The sequence below is a fragment of the Myiozetetes cayanensis genome, unplaced genomic scaffold, assembly GCF_022539395.1.
Source record: "Myiozetetes cayanensis isolate MyiCay16 unplaced genomic scaffold, myiCay2020 scf2-11, whole genome shotgun sequence".
Taxonomy (NCBI): domain Eukaryota; kingdom Metazoa; phylum Chordata; class Aves; order Passeriformes; family Tyrannidae; genus Myiozetetes; species Myiozetetes cayanensis.
Genome location: NW_026087411.1, coordinates 77,837,053 through 77,853,207, shown reverse-complemented (window position 1 = coordinate 77,853,207; position 16,155 = coordinate 77,837,053). Strand labels below are relative to the sequence as shown.

The 16,155-nt window shown below is 40.6% G+C and overlaps 1 protein-coding gene across 4 annotated transcripts in view; it reads right to left on the bottom strand.

Annotated features, from left to right (window-relative positions):
- Positions 1–11,588, bottom strand: part of MAP3K7 (mitogen-activated protein kinase kinase kinase 7) — a 45,625-nt gene extending 34,037 nt beyond the window's left edge. For 2 of the 4 annotated variants that reach the window (XM_050316410.1, XM_050316411.1), the window contains exons 1-2: positions 11,434–11,588; positions 134–244 (exon numbers count right to left, since the gene is read on the bottom strand). In XM_050316410.1, the coding sequence (XP_050172367.1) occupies positions 134–244; positions 11,434–11,523 (201 nt within the window). In that variant the 5' untranslated portion in view covers positions 11,524–11,588. The remainder of the gene's footprint in view (positions 1–133; positions 245–11,433) is intronic. The other 2 variants (XM_050316412.1, XM_050316413.1) reach the window with 1 other exon arrangement.
- Positions 11,589–16,155: the final 4,567 nt, after the last annotated feature.

Sequence of the window (16,155 nt, the reverse complement as noted above, 5' to 3'; positions counted from 1 at the left end):
TATTATTACTAGGTATATTTATCTTTTAATAGACTTTAGTACTTTAAATAGCTTTTAGTACACTAAAATGCACCCATGAATTTAAGAAAACAAGCTCTACCAAACCTGGTATTTCCCATCAAACTTACTGTACCTCTACAATGAAGGCTTTTCTTTCAGATTCACTTTCTATTTGTTTAATGGCTACATCTTTAGCTCGCCATTTTGCCTTGCAGACCACACCAAAGGCTCCTCTTCCAACAACCTAGAACAAAACATGAAACACGAGTTAAAACTTGAAATGGTTTCATTTGTTGTGCAGGACTTCGCAAACAGAAAAGAAATTAAACTTTGAAAACTGAAGACACACAGGCTCAAGTTTTGTAGCGGTGACTGAACACTACAGTGTCAAAGCATAACTGGTGCTTAGCTAAGCTTCCTCCAAAGATCTTTTACACAGAAGAATTGGAAAACACAATTTACAAAAAAATTGCAAACAAAACAATTTATTATTAACATTCAGTACCAGTATTTCAGAAAAATATGATCTCCATTATTTCAAACAAGATTTGCTCAGAACAAAATTAGAGGAGTGACAGAAAATTTATTTATTTAGATTTGACTTGTGAAATTATAAAATTATTTGCTGCATTCCTTTATTCTTGTTAGGAGTAAGAGTTTAGAGTTCTGAATTTCAAATGCATACACAAACAGTTGCACAGGATTATGATGAAGTTGGGATGAGCTGTTCAATGTGCTCAAAGTTATGTTTTCATTTTCCCAGGGATGACTCAATAGTGTGAGAGCAGTAAATTCTCCTGCAAGTCCTCCAAAGAAGCACAGTGTCTGTACAAACTAAGCTTTCTCTGTTTCTTCTGCCTTCTAGTTTATTTGGAACTAACATTGCCCAAAAATATAAAAAAACCAGACAGGAGTCATAACTCTTCACTGTAACTTCACAGAAGCAGTAGTAGCAGCTTCTGCATACTCTATTTTACAAGAAACCTTTAACCTTTGCTGTGAAGGAGCTCCAACATCACCATTGTTTAGAGCAGCTCTTTGAAACCAAGCATAGAAATGAAAGCAGGGTAGAGAGAAGTGTCCTTTTTTCTATGAGGTCACTTTTAGTAACTAGTGAGTTACAAACTATGGTAAACTGAAATTTTACCTCCTTTAATCGTGTTGTTTAGGGGAAAAATGGCAACACGCAGAAAAAAACATGCACATGAGACGTAAAGTTGAAATGAGAGCATCACCAACACAGAGACTCTAACTGTTAAGGGAAAGCATACACAAGCAAGTTGTTTTACAAAAGAAAGGTGGTGAGAAAGAGGAAATGTAAGGCACACAAAGGTATAGAAGCAGCTACAGAAAAGAAGCTCCCCCAAATCCAAAAAATTCAAGGCAAGGCAGATGAGAAGGAAGGGAGGGGAGGAGAGACAAGGAGCTAAGTCAGCTGGTCTTGGATTCCTATTTGGCCCTTGCAACCTTTCTTCACTGTTAGTTTTAACAGCATTGTGTTTCTGTTCCTAGTCCTTGATTTCAAGTAATATCATATGTATCCCGAGGAACAAAGCAGACACTCCGAATGAAACAAACATATTTCTGAGAGGTGAATGGGAAGGGATGGGAAAGGAAGGGAAACAGTGAGAGGGTGAAGTGCAAGCACTTAAAAATATGATTATCGTAGCAGTTTATTATGGCTTCCTTTATTAATGGACAGTTTATTAGTGCCTTCCTTAAATGGGAAAAGCCCAAACAAGAATATTATTTTGAATGGAAAAATACAATGCCTAAAATTACAAAGCTTTTCACTAGAAAGTCATAGTTATTTATGACTTTACCCTACAAAAAATGGGAAATATTATTGATGGGGGGTATGAAAAATGTATACAATAGAGATGCAACGTAATTAAAGGATCTACAAAATGTTCAAACATAATGTTGCATCCACATTATAAACACTATACCAATCTTATGAGGTCACTGGTAAATTCACTTCTTAACAGGATGGTTTCTTGAAAGAAAAGTGTGATTTGTAGGAGATCAGTGAATAACCACACACCCCATATGCTGAACCAATGCAAACTGCCTGCTGCCCACATACTTACCCGTTGGGGAAATGACATTTAATAGTTTTGTCTTTCTTTTTTTTGAGATGCCCTGCAATATATCAGCAATTCAGGTCATAAAGAGTGCTGATACAGGGAAGGTAACTCAGTATCCAGGAACGTACAAGCACCAGACTACTTGTCAAGGCTTCAGGTGGGAGCAAACTGACTACCACTTATGTAAACCATGCTTGGGTTAGGTTCTTACTACATGCTTTCCTAATATATAAATAACTAATACAAATATATAAATAATAAATAAATAAATAGTAAAAGTGATTTCCCTCGGGAATGGAGTGGAAAAGGTTGCAGGTGCATAACTCAAGACCTGATAAACTGTCATGATGAATAGGAGGAAGTCTGCAATCAAGGCCCAATTTGAAGAAAGGAAAAATATAAATTTAAAAAAAAAGCAAGATCTTGCATTAAAAAAGATGAGAAAAGGGAAATTATGCTCAAATCTTTTTGAAAGGTTACCTATGGATATAAGAGATGGCTGTCCAGCAATGGTGATCAATGGCATTTTCCTCTTCTGGTTTCCTAATTACACAAAAAACTATTCTTCTATTACACATTACAGTACATACTTCGCCTTCCAGGAGTTCCTGCCTTCTCACCTTTATCCTCCACAACAATGGTTCATAGACTGAGTCTGCACAAGATATTTGTAGGAGATAGAACATGCCCCATTCTGCCCCAAGTGAAAAAGGGACCTGTTGATTGTAACCTCCTCCCCTAGCTACAGGGCCTCGACTCTTCTCCTGATGTAACACACACCAACTATTTTCCTGCAGTCCACAACAGAGGTTTGAAACACCAGGCCATGGAATGATAGTTGAGCAGCCTACAAAAATAGTACGTATAAACAAATTGGAAATAATGAGTCACTGGAAGACACACAAGTCCCAAATAGTCTCCCTTGGTATTTCCTTTTCCCTCACAAGACCACTTTTTGAATAAAATTGCCTAAATAAAATAAAATTTGAATAGAATTTCTTGGCAATGGTGGGCCCCTCACCTTCTACTGGCACAGGAGAATGGTGCCTTACAACCCCTTTACCCACCTTACACAGTTTGTGAACAGAACTATGGTAAAAGAAAAATCTCACCAGGTGGTGTGTGTGTCGTTAAGTCTACACTTCACAGCAGTGCTGATTTAGTGAGCACATAAAAGTCCACCGTGCAAGCACATGGAACAGCATCCTGCTCACACCTGGGAAGTACTAGGGACAGTTAAGGAGAGAAGGATGCCACAGAACAGCTTGGGTAGGATGAGGCATACTGGTAGCAGCAACACAGTATGAATGAACCCAAACTAGGTTACCCAACCAACTGGGAAGAACTCTCCCCTCCATATAATGCATATAATGAATTCTCCTAGGTGGATATAACTGGCCTTTGAGACTTCTTTTAGAAGGTTCCTTTTCTTAATGTACCTTTTCTCATACTGTTTTCAACTACAACTCTGTAACATTTAATCCAGTGACAGAGACAAAAAAATGCTATTTGAAAATAGTACATACATGTCAGTTAAAAGATTGGTCTTGGATACATATGATAAAATTTAATTAACTTTAACTCTTTTTTTACTTAGCCCGAATCATTTACAACAGTTTGTGATTTATAAGGTTTATTATATACTATATATATTTTTATTAACTAAATATATTAATTTTTTGCATGGATAACAAAACAAAAAAAAGCCCAAGTATCTCTTGCATTTGATTCCATATGGTTAAATTCAGTCCATAAGTCAATATAAATCCATGACTGCCAGTTTAATCCTGAGAACTGTTATAAGTATTTCCAGTTCATATACTAAAGAAATCATTACTTTTCAATGTTGATATATTTTTAATAACATTTCTACTAAATGAAGAAACTAACAAAATCAAGTACACTACCCAATGTCATGTTTTACCTGTGCCATGAATATCATAATACTCGGGCTTTAGTTGTAAAGTGGAATAAATTCCATGAATCAGGTTCATTTTAAAAGAAGTCCCACTGATGACTGGGAAAAAATAATTAAAAAAAATCAGCGTCTAGCACCAAGAGGAAGAGTTTACCAGGCATTCTAAATCTTAATTACATAATAGAAAGCTGTGAGAGACCATCAGGTATGTAAATTTTATGGCTGGTGAAAACAGTTTGATAAATGACTACGCAGTCAAGGTTTCATAACAATTTATCAGTGACTTGGTGCCTGCTTAGGCAGAGGGTTGAACTTGAGAAGAGGACACGAATGCAGTGAGTATTTACCTAGGATACAGGGAAAACAGAAGAGCCAATCCTCCATTAAAGCAGCTCAGCCTCTTGGCCAGCATACAAAGGGAGTAACTGTCAGAAGCAATGACAAATCTGATCCAAACTGACGCTTACCATACATGAAAGCCTAGTGTGTTTGTCCTAATTAACTGGAAAAAGTACCTTACTCATAGTAAAAAAACCCTCTATAATCAACAGAATGCAGCTTGTGGTGGATTCCACTTACTTATCATTTTCTTCCCTTAAGTTTACGCTGAACTGATTCTTTAAAGGAGTGAGTCTTAGATTTTGTCAGAACTGTTAAACACTATGTAGTTTCCTTCAACATGGTGTGCTGGAACTAAGTAACTTAATAGCACAGGAGGGAGGCGCTGCCTGAACTTCAGTTTCTTCATGCTCGTTCCTTCTTGTCCTCTGCTGCTGGTGCCACACCATATGTTTGGGCACTAGTGCATATTCGGAATTATATGAAGTACAGTTAATGGAATTATTGACACAACAAATCAATAAACAGCAGTTGATCTCTAGCACCATGTATGTTTGGAAAATGATCTAAAAATAAACACATTCTTTTGGTAAAAGATTTTGTCCCTCTAAATATCTTCTGGGAGAAAAAAGGAAAATATAGGGCAGATGACATGTTTAGAAATAGAACAAGAGTGCCTCTACTTTTCCCACAGAAGAGAACCAAGTTTGTTGAGAACCCGTGAGTACATCACACAAACACATTTTAAACTGGAAGAAATGCTTAAAGAGCTTTAAAGATTGAAAAGTATGTATGTTCTTCTCCCTATAAAATTTATACCAGTAGAAGTTATGTTTTCCTGTGCAGCAAAGCGACATGGCAAAGTACAGTGCCACTTGCATGTTTTCCAGATAATGTATTTAGAGTCTTATTTAAAGAATATGAACCATACAAGAGCCCTGGAACAAGCACTACCTCTGTCTCTGTGTACAAATAGTATCAAATGCTGTACATAAACAAAGATACATGATACTGACTTGGAAGTATGTAGACTATACTGACTGGTAAGTTATGTAGACTAGAAATCATGCAGGAAATAGAGACTGCAGATATGTCAAGACCCTAAGGATGTATTTTGTCCTAAGGGATGTGACCAATAATTTCCCCTCCCCCAGTAAAACAAGAAAAATGCATCTCTGTTTATTTAGATGCACCATAATACCCTATGAAATGCCAAAACTTTGGAAGAATTAATTTCAACTCTGCATTAACTTCATAGGTTTCTGAAAAACATAGAGATGCAAAGTTTATGTCTCTGTCCATGAAGTTTCTATGTAAGGTAGCTCTGCATGCTGGATACCTAGTGCTTTTCTTTCTAAAAAAAACTTGCTGGATATATAACACTGCAATAAAATATAATAGCTCCCTGGTTAGCAGATGTAGTATTCTTTGGAGAATTGACTAAATAATTTGCAGTATCTATGGTGTGACATGTTTGGTTTTGATTTTAGGAAGCAAGACAAGCAGTTACAAAAACTCAACAACAGAAAAGTCAACCTGCTTCCAAACAGACGGCAGGCTCTAAATTATCTTTAATATCTATGTTGCATTCCTTACTGGTATATTTGCAAATGAAAGGCTTATTCAGACTGAACTTTTGTATCCCTCAAGCTTCAGACAATACGCAAGACAGAGTGGAATAAAAAGAAATATTCTACAGTGCTTTGTAAAAACAGAATAACATTTTTAAATTCAGTTGCTTCTATTCTTTCTAAGAGAGTTCCAGCAGTGGTAATACAGCACAGTAATATTTTCCATTTTTCACACATCTGCCCATATGATACAAGGTACATAGATTTAAAAAAAAAAAAAAAAAAAGTGCCAAAAGAAGCCATGAACAACAGTTTACAGCTCCTAAAAATATATGCCTACACTTCCTACCCTTCATTCAACCAGCTTCAAATTCCGACTTTGGTTCCTCTGAGTGTGCTATGCTTTATTAAGCAGGTTGAAGCAAATCGGCCCCGTGCCACAAATGACTGTGGCCAATACCCTGGCAGCACTTTTAGGAAGGAGTTCACATCTGCCAATTCTTACAGCTATGTTCTTTGACTTATTAAGTTTATTTGTAGTAGTGTTGAGCCAATTCTAAATGCTGCTTTTCCTTTCTTGGATGTAATGAAAAATACCCGAAATTACCTCCACACAGTAATGAAAAAAACCCCAAATTACCTCCACTCCCCCACCCCCAAAACCCCTGTAAACAATCTTACCTTAGTAAACTAAGTCATTTAGTTTACATTTAGTTTCCAACTTTTAAGTTATGCAAAACACCACAGGAAAAAAATATCCCTTAATGATGTTTTAGCATGAATCAATTTGTTTTGTTACAGTAGCCCAGACAGCAGATTCTAGTTTTAGACACAAACTGTTGGGTACTGAGGCGCTCATGGCGAAGGACTCCAACAGGAGTTGGGTTCACTGAGCTGGTGCTGTCTAAAATTATTGGTCTTTGAAAAACAAATAATCATTCTGCAGTCAGTCAAATACTGCTAGAATCCACTGTGTGCAATAAAAAAGAGACGTGAAACTTGTTTTTAGTTTTTTCCTTAGGGAAAGGCGTTAGGCAGGGAACTTGATTATTATCTCATAAATACGCATCTTGCTTTCAGCACTGGAATAGAAAAGCCTGTGAAGTTTCTTTCCCATGTGCTCTTTAGGAGAGTAAAATATAAGTTTATTTTACAGGACACAAACTGATTCATTGAATATATCTGCTATATATCTGCATGTGTAGAAATAAATGTAAAGTTTCACGTTAACAGTTTTACTACCTTTTCAGCCATCCTCTAACTCACTGCACACTGAATTTCATCCTCATGGAATTGGCGTTGCGTAACTTCCACTATAAATTCACACCCCAGAATGAAGAGAATCTTCCACTGGTGTAACAAAACTAAATTTAAATAGTGACTTGAACTAAATCAGGAATTTATTTAGAGTAAAATCGAAGAAAATACTGGCATATGTTTTCACCATGTACTAATTTTTTGCCTTTGTTTTTGGGATACTCAACTTTGCATCTTGAAGTCTTATTTACTGAAGAAGGTTGAGAAACATGACTGACTTCAAATGGATTATTAACTACCATCCCTTGGCTCTTGAGCACCAATCCTTTCGTACTCATGAAATACCCAAGACTACTGTTAAGGTTTCAAATCGCACCTGCAGTTCTCATCCAAACTTCTTCCAGTTTTGCAGACTGGTATTTTATAGCTGGACATGATCTCCCAGGACATAAAAGCAATGGAGGCAGAAACAACTCCATGTTCAGCAGCAGCTTATGCATATCAGCTATTCCTCATAGTGTAATGGACATAATCAGTCACCACAACTCATGAACTTTTGAAAGTTAAGTGCTATAAAAGGGAGCAAAATTCAGTTGTCTCAATGTATTGTTCATTCTCTTGCCTCTGAACTGCTTTGCTTCGTAATTCTTAAGGAACACATGTAGTTCTCAGCACACTACACAATTAATGAAATTATTCAACTGTGTGAATGTGCCATAAATTGCATCTCCTTAGTTGCTGGGACCTTAAGCAGGTTTTCTAAAAAAAAAAAAATACTTACAAAGTTTAGCTTTTCATCTTTAAGAAAACATTACCCTAAATTCCGTTAGAATTAAGTACTGTTGCCCTAACACATTGTTGAAAATAAACATCAGTGTAGACTGCAACATACCAGCAGTATTCAAATGACAGTTTTCAAATAATTTACACTTCCACACTGTTCAAAAGTAACTTGCAACTGCACAAATATGGCAATGATTTTCGACCTGGATAAATCAGCCAGTGGCTGGGCAGAACCACAGCATACATGACCAGACATGTACCTTTGGCTGTGTGATCCAAGGCATACACACATCATGTGATGAAGTCTACGTTTTGGTCATGTATGGCACTGTTATCCAGTGACATAATGGAGGAAGGGTTGTGGAATTTTCAGGAAAGACTAGCAGGGATCAGGTTGCCAGAACAAGTCAAAATCAAATTCTGTTGCTTAGATGTGGAAGCTCCTCTGGGAAGAAGACACAGGAGTATTTGGGCTAGATTTAAAGGTGAGTTTTAAAATAAGGCTATTAGGCTTGTTATTGCTACCTTAATTTCAGTTATATTAAGTTTTATTTCTTCAGTTTCTAATGATTTGTCTATCTAATATGTAAAAACTTGCGAGGACATTCCCACAGTCAAAAACTTGCATGGTAAAATAGGGAACATTTCTGCTGAACACAAGTTTTACGTTGTTTTTGCCCTTCTTGTTTTGAAGATGCTCCTACTCTGTCAGAAAAAATTTTTATTTATAATTCAACTCATTCATAATAATTGCCTCTACATTTTACTTCATTTTAAGAACTTGAAATAACAAAAAGGCAGCCTGAAGCTGGAAACATGTTTGACAGGGAGGAAGTAACACAGAGTACATATGTATGGTAGCTAATGCAAAATATGGTATATTTTTTATATTATCCAGTAGAGTTCAGGCAAATCTAAATGAAAGTGCACTTACAGATCTCACATTTATTAGCAAGGACTCAGGGCTTGCAAGTATTCCAGAACTTCAATATCTATTAATAAACCAGTGGCAGAGTGGGACTGCTATCTGCTGACAAGACAGACTTGATAATACAACAGCAAAGCTATGATTATAAAAGCATTTGAGTTTCCAGTGTAGATCTCTTGACACTCCATTTTGAAACACCTGAAGTTTGCCAAGCATAAATCTGACCATCTTGAGTCACTACAGCTTGAAGTGAGAGCACAGAAAATCCTTGGAAAGGATGTATATTTTGTTATGACTGCAAAGTTGACTACTTCCACTGAAACTGCATCGTGAGTGAAAGGTGAACACCCACACCTGAGAGAAGCAAGGTCTAAGCAGGGTCTCCAGTTCATCTGCATGGTCTTATTTCTTCCTCTGTGCAATGACATTTAGACTGTGTCCAGTATAAGGAATCTCCATTGTCTGTAAGAACTTCTGGTAGGACAGGTACACTGAATGTAATCTAAAATGCTATGCCAGCTGTCATCAGATTCTTCATGGAGACAACACATTATCAGAGTTCTCCTGCTTATACCATATGAGTTTTGTCATCTCCAACAGAGATACTGCTTTGAGAATAATGCAACAATCACATTAAAGAAATTCTTACTTAGGTATCATCTCTACATACATTTCTGTGCTGTACAAAGTCCCACCTCTGCAGGTGCTAGGCATGGGTGTGGGATGCAGACAAGCTCCCAATGCCAAACCTTAATGATAAAGTCGAGTCACACACTATGCAGGTCCACACTTCCTATATGTAAAACAGCAGTATAATCCTTGTTAGCAACCTTCCCAAGGGTGTTGTGAGGAGTAACGATTTGTATAGTTCTTTATTAATTCAAAGTGTTATGTCTTTATTAATTCCAAGTGCTATGTCCAAGATAGCAGATGTGGTGTTCGCTTCTGTGAGCCATCCCTGGGCACCGTTTTATGATGGATAAATTCTTATCCACTTGAATTTTCTTCTTTGGGTGAGAAAAGCCATTTCTCCCAAAACATGCGATTTGATCACTGTCTATCAGTAAGTGTTGCAAAAATGTTGGCAAAAATACCTTCACTTCGGAAGAATTAAATCCATAAAGGGAAGCAGAACAATTAAGACTTTGAGAGACAAAAATCTTTATGATTGCCATATTCACAGAAAGGGATAAAGGCAATCTTTTGGAAGATACTGTATTCTGAAAACTTCCACTGCCCACTATGATGAAAGCCAAAGTTACCATAAAACACTAATATAGCTGAAAGTGCCCTGGTGTTCATTGTAGATTTTATGTTCTGTGAACTCACCCCAGGCCATGTAAGCCCAGTATGATAATTATGAACAAACCACGATCCAGTAAACTACTTTAAAAATGTGAGACATGAGTCGTCATACCTCAAAGAGCTACTACACAAAACTAAATTCACTTCCACATAGACTTGTTTAGAAAAAGAGGGCTATTATTACTGAAAGGGAAAGATGTTAATCTACATATAAAAGCACAGAGACTGTTTCAGTGGTCTTGGATGCCTGTTAGGTCCAGACTCTACAAGCTGGTCTCATCAAATTCATTATGGGTCTACGTGAGGCAACTTCATTCCTGCAGAGAACTTAGCAGGGGAGGAAGGAAAAAAAAAATCAATAGCAGCAATATTTTTGTGTGATTCGGAGAGTTAAACAAACATTGTAGTATATATACATAACTACTGAGCCCTTCAGTAAAGCATGCAAACTATCCCAGATCACCCACATCCTAATTTCACAGGAAAGCCTGACAGATGAAAGGTACATCTGAAACTCTGTACTTTATCCATCCCATCTAAGCCTCAAAGAATTTAAGGCAATAGTTTCACTGTGAAACTTTCTACAGAAGAAAAACTTACATCCAACTATGTTATACAATAACTTGTATATGTCACTTCCCAGGTCACATAATCACATCACAAATGAAATTTTACATACCCATGAGTGCAACATCTTTAGCCTGTGTAAAGGAAAAAACGCCCTGTTCATCCTTACAGGTTATAGAGCTGTAAATTTAGCAAATCATTAATAGTGGTACGATGATTATATGTGCAATGGTGGCAGAAGGCGAAAGCAGGGGCATAGAGAAATAGAGATCCGAAAGAAACATCAGTTCCCTCTTGTGACAACGTTTGACAACAGTGTTTGCCACCCATACTAAAGTGGGTGGCAAAATGGGCGGCGAAACTTTAAGTCCCGAGTAAACCTATCCCGCTTAAATAAACCCCCAGTAAACGCCCAAGGCTGGCAGAAGTAAGTTGGCACCTCCACTCCCAGCCGGACAGCCTTTGTTCGCCGGTGCCAGCCGCTGCAGCATCCAGGGGAGCACAGAACCCCGGCCAGATACACGGGGGGGTCCCAGGAAGCAGTCGAGGAGTCTCCGTGACCCCTCCCAGGGCCGTGGGACGGCGCCGGGCACGGGAACGCCGGGGGGAGGCCAGGCTGGCCGCGCCCGGGAAGCGAGGGGGGGGGGGTGTGCGAGGGGCGGCGGGGCCCTCACTCACCTCTTCCACCTCGATCTCTTTGTAGTCGATTTCTTCGAAGTTGAGGACCGGGGGGGTTTCAATCATTTCAGCGGAGGCGGCAGCGGACATGCCTCCTCTTTCACCGCGGGGAGGAGAGGCCCGGGCCGGGGCTACGCGAGGGTCCGGCACCGGGCAGCCGAGGGCCGGGGCTACGCGGGGCGCGGCGGCGGCTCCGGGCGCAGGTCGGGGCGGGCCTGGCCGAGGCGCCGCCGGGGCCGCATTCGCGTTGGCCGCGGGGCTCACTGGCGGCGGGCAGAGGCCCCGGCGCCGCCGCTGCGCATCCCGAGCCCGCCCGCACCCCCGCGGGGCGCCGCGCCGGCCGCCCTAGGCCGCGGCCTCTGCTCGGGAGCCGCCTCGGCCGCGCGTCCCCAGCGGAGAGAAGGCGGCGTCCCCGGGACCGCAGCCGGGCGTCTCCGCCAGCCCCAGCGGCGGCAGCGGGCGAGGGGGCCGCGGCGGGGTGGGAGAGCCGCTCAGAGCCGCGCCGCGGCCGCCGCTGACATCAGAGCCGCTTCCTGCTGCCCGGCCGGGGAGGGTGGGACGGAGGGAGGGAGCTCCGCGTGGGGGCGGGCAGGCAAGCGCCAGCCCCGGCGGCTCCTCGGGCGGCCGCGGCGGGGCCACGGCCTGGCGGCGGCACCGCCCCAGCCCAGCCGCCGCCAGGGGGAGCAGGCGCGGCCCGGGCCCGCTTCCTGTGCCTGCCGCCTGCCGGGAGCTGCCGGAGGGGCGCATCAGCCCCGAGGTAGCCGGGACGTGGCCGCCTGGGCAGCGAGTCTCCTCTGGCGCTGGTGGGGGGCAGAGTCCGGCCGGGCTCCCCGGCCTGCGGGGCGGCTGCCGGGCACAGCACACCCCGAGGTTACTGCCGAGCAAGTGCAGAGCCTCACACCTTTTCTCTGTATATGCACCTCTTCCCTATATATACACATTTTCCTGTATATATACCTTTTCCCTACACACATATACACACATATATGTATTTTTCCAGGGGAAGAGGTATCCTGTGGGGCACACGAGCCTTGGGAGCAGCGCAGCTTGGGCTCTTCAGCAGCGCTTTCCAAGGGGAAGTCTTGTGTGTAGGAGGGTGGCTGTGGAGCGCGAGGTAATTAAGCAATTGATGTAAACACATAGCAATAAAGGGATAGGACTCGGGAATTAATGTGTACCTTAACCGCACTATTTCTATTCTACAGCTAAAGGGAGTCTCACTCAACCCACTCTTTCCCAGGAGTAGCTCCTGCTTCCCTTTTAGGCTGGGGCAGGGCATCGGTGTTTTGGTGGTAAACATCCCAGGCTGACGCTTTAGGCGGTCCCCGGTGTGAAATCAATGCTGGGATGAGTGAACAGAGCTGCTGTGTTCCACTGAAACAGCTGTGCTTCATTTTGATATGTTTAGCCTTGGGGCTATATATAAAAAGTTATGTTATTGTACAATACTATTAATAGTATGTAATTTTAGTAGATCTAGTAAGCTTTCCTAGATCTTGCTCTGGAAATGGAATATCTGTACCACACAAGGAAATCTCATAAATGTCGATAGATCTGGTTTGCAGAGCTAGCCTGAGAAAGATGTTTCAACTGGGAAAGAAAAGATCAAGGATGAATAAGGGCAGTGGCTTAATGTCATGGTGGGTCAATTGCTGTCAGAAAAGCTCATAATGAAAGTACCCCTGTCAGAGATGCTGCAGTTTGTGACAGGTTGCCATTACAGGTTGTTTGCTCCCCTCTTGCATTTTTCTGTCAGCTTTCACAATTGGTCCAGGATTTTCAAATGTGTAGCAATCCAGAAATCCCAGACAAGCAGTCACGGTGCATGAATATGTTGACTGTGTTGCATGCAAGATATAACTAGTATGCAGAGCCGGTTAGGTTGGTGAAATTACATTGCCCTAGTGATCTGTATGTGCGTGGGGAGCAGACTCAGATCCTGAATGTGCTGTATTCCTGTTGCTTTCTTATTTTCTGATATGGTTTGGTCTAGAAAGATCTAAAGAGTCTCCTGTTCTACATGGAAAGTTTCCAGGTACCACAAAGTCTGACTAATATCTGCTTCATACAGCAGTGGGGTTGTTCAGAGCCTCTAGTTTCTCTGGTTGTTTATAGGTTTGGATGTTCATGTTGTCCCTGGTACTTTCCAGATATGTAGTCTCTGGATGCTTTGGACTTAGCACTCTCTTATACCCAGAGGTGCATTTGAGTTTCATTTTCTTAAAAGCCACCATCTGTGCACATCTTGGTCATGCTATGACAAAGAGTCATAAAGTACCATGTTTATACCTGGACCTGACAACTTCTTAAAGGAAAGTGTAACACTTTTGTGTAAACAGCTGCTACTGTCTCAGCTGCTGAGTGTGCAATATATTGATTTTTGGCAAATGAATATGGATTTCTGAGGCACGGACAAACTGCAGGCCAGATGAAAACCAGACTCCTCTCAGATAAATTCATACTGGTGGATGAATTGCTTCAGTTCTCTAAACACTTTTAAAAAGTGTGGTTCAAGACAACTAACAGTCAACTGAAGCCAAAGAAAAGGCATGAATGAGAAAAACAGAAACAGCATGTGAAAATCTATCACTGCTGGTCTTGATGCCTAGTTGTGATCATGAGCATGATGTCAGGCAGAAATCTTAAAACTGTGAACACATGCTATGCATTGGGGAAGGTGAACTATATCAGTGCTTTTTAGAAAGATGTCCAAGTGGGTGGTTGTGCTTTAGTGAGTGGCCTTTGGTGATCTCTAGTAAAAGTAACCCAATATTTCGCTTTTTGTTATTTTTCACAGATCTGTCTTGAGAATATATATCAAGCGAGTGGCAGTTGCAGTCTTTACATTGCAATTGAGAGATTTTTCTGTCACTTTTGTTATTTTTTGTTGATGAGTATTAAGAGAGAAGAGGAGAGCATTCTAATTATAGTTGCTTGTAAGGTTCATTTCCTTTCAGAAATTGATGTAGAAATATGTATCTCAAAAATAATGAGCTCTTTCTTTGTTAAGACAGAGTTGTCATCATTATCAAAATGTCATTGTTGTGAATATGAAGAGGGGTTTTAAGGATGTTGTGCTTTTGATGTTACTTCTTTTTTTTTTCTTTCCTGACTGACACAGTCTTAATTAGCTATGTTGGTGACTGGGTATAAGTTGTACAGACCCAAACACAGAAAAAAAAAAGAAAAGAGAATCTGCATCTACTGTATTTATTTTGGCAAAAAGCTGCTCTTGTGTTTAGAAGGAAAACCTAGAACCTGTGAAGCCCACATTCTGGGTCTCAGTCGGCTTTCTCTAACATTGGGAAAACGTTCCAATGCCTGGAAGGTGACCACTTAAAGATTATTGGAAATGCCAGGACACCATAGTTAGAGTAGGCACAAATGCTGAAACCTGAGACAACTGCTGTGGAGCCTTTTGTAACACCTGTCATAGAGCAGGTTTATGAGCTATGTTCTTCCTGAAGGTGAAGCAGTAGGTCTGTTGAAAAATATAAACAAAGACTACCTGGCCAATTAAAAAGGCCCGGGACTTAGCCCTAATATCTGCATATCTGAACTAAAATTTATTCAACATATACATAATTGTACAGCTTAGAAAAGGGCATGAGTACAGGTAGAGGTGCAGATATTTTATCCTGACTACTCTTTGTCCAGCTTCCTTAAAGTTACTCCATGTGACAGGTGCAGAAGTTTTTTTAGGAGGAGTGAACCAACATTATTTTTCACTAAGTTAATTTAGAAAAAAGCTAAGTTATTTCTTTTTTTCAAAAGATTGCAACTTGTGTTGTATTTTCAGTATATGCAGGGTTTTTTTCAGTTGATTAAAATGTCTCAAGCGATGGAGGATCGATTAGAAAGCAGTGGTGAAAGGTGTTGTATATACCCACAACAGGAATACCTACAACAACAAGGAAGGTTATCTGCTAGATTTAATCACAGGAAGAGTTCATGTTTCTGCCAAGACTGACTCTATTTTTTCCTTGTTAAATATTGTCCTGTAAATATCACGTTATGTCATTTCAGTTTGTGGGAACCCTGTGTGATTAAAGATCTTGACACCACTTTTTAGAACAGATTGCGAGTCATCAGCCTTAACTCACCTGTGCATGGTAAAGTGGGTGCATGCTGTTCATAGGAAACCTGCAGGAATTATAAGGAGAGGAATTAGCCCGGATGACTGAAAGAACTGGTGGATGAACTATCTTGTGCATTGCCTTGCAAGTGTGAAGCCGGAGTAGGTCCCTGGTGACCAACAGTATAGAGCATACCATGAAACACATGTGCCATACAAATTCAGGTCCCAGCTGGGAGAGACCCCAGAGGAGCCCACTGCTTGTTCCAAGGCAGGTACAGTGAAAATATCTCATGAGGACAAATCACTTGATGATCTTGAAAGATTTCTGTTGCTCAGCATGGCAGACTCGTTGCCTAATCAACTTTTCTTGTGTAACTCCTTTGGCTCTTACATTAAAACTTCCCAAGAGTAGGTTGCAATATTTTTTGTGTCAGATTTCACTATGAATCTCAATGATTTCTCCAATTCTGTCTCGCATTAGTGGTTTCGAAGTTCTTGCAATGCAGCACAAGGGCATCTTCTACCAAATACAGTGAGATGGCAGTCCAGCATGCTTCATGTTCTCTTATTGCTTCTTTCCTTTTCTGAAAAGGATTCCCCATAGTATGTAAAAAACTGAAACCAAAAAAATCCTCTAAATAGCT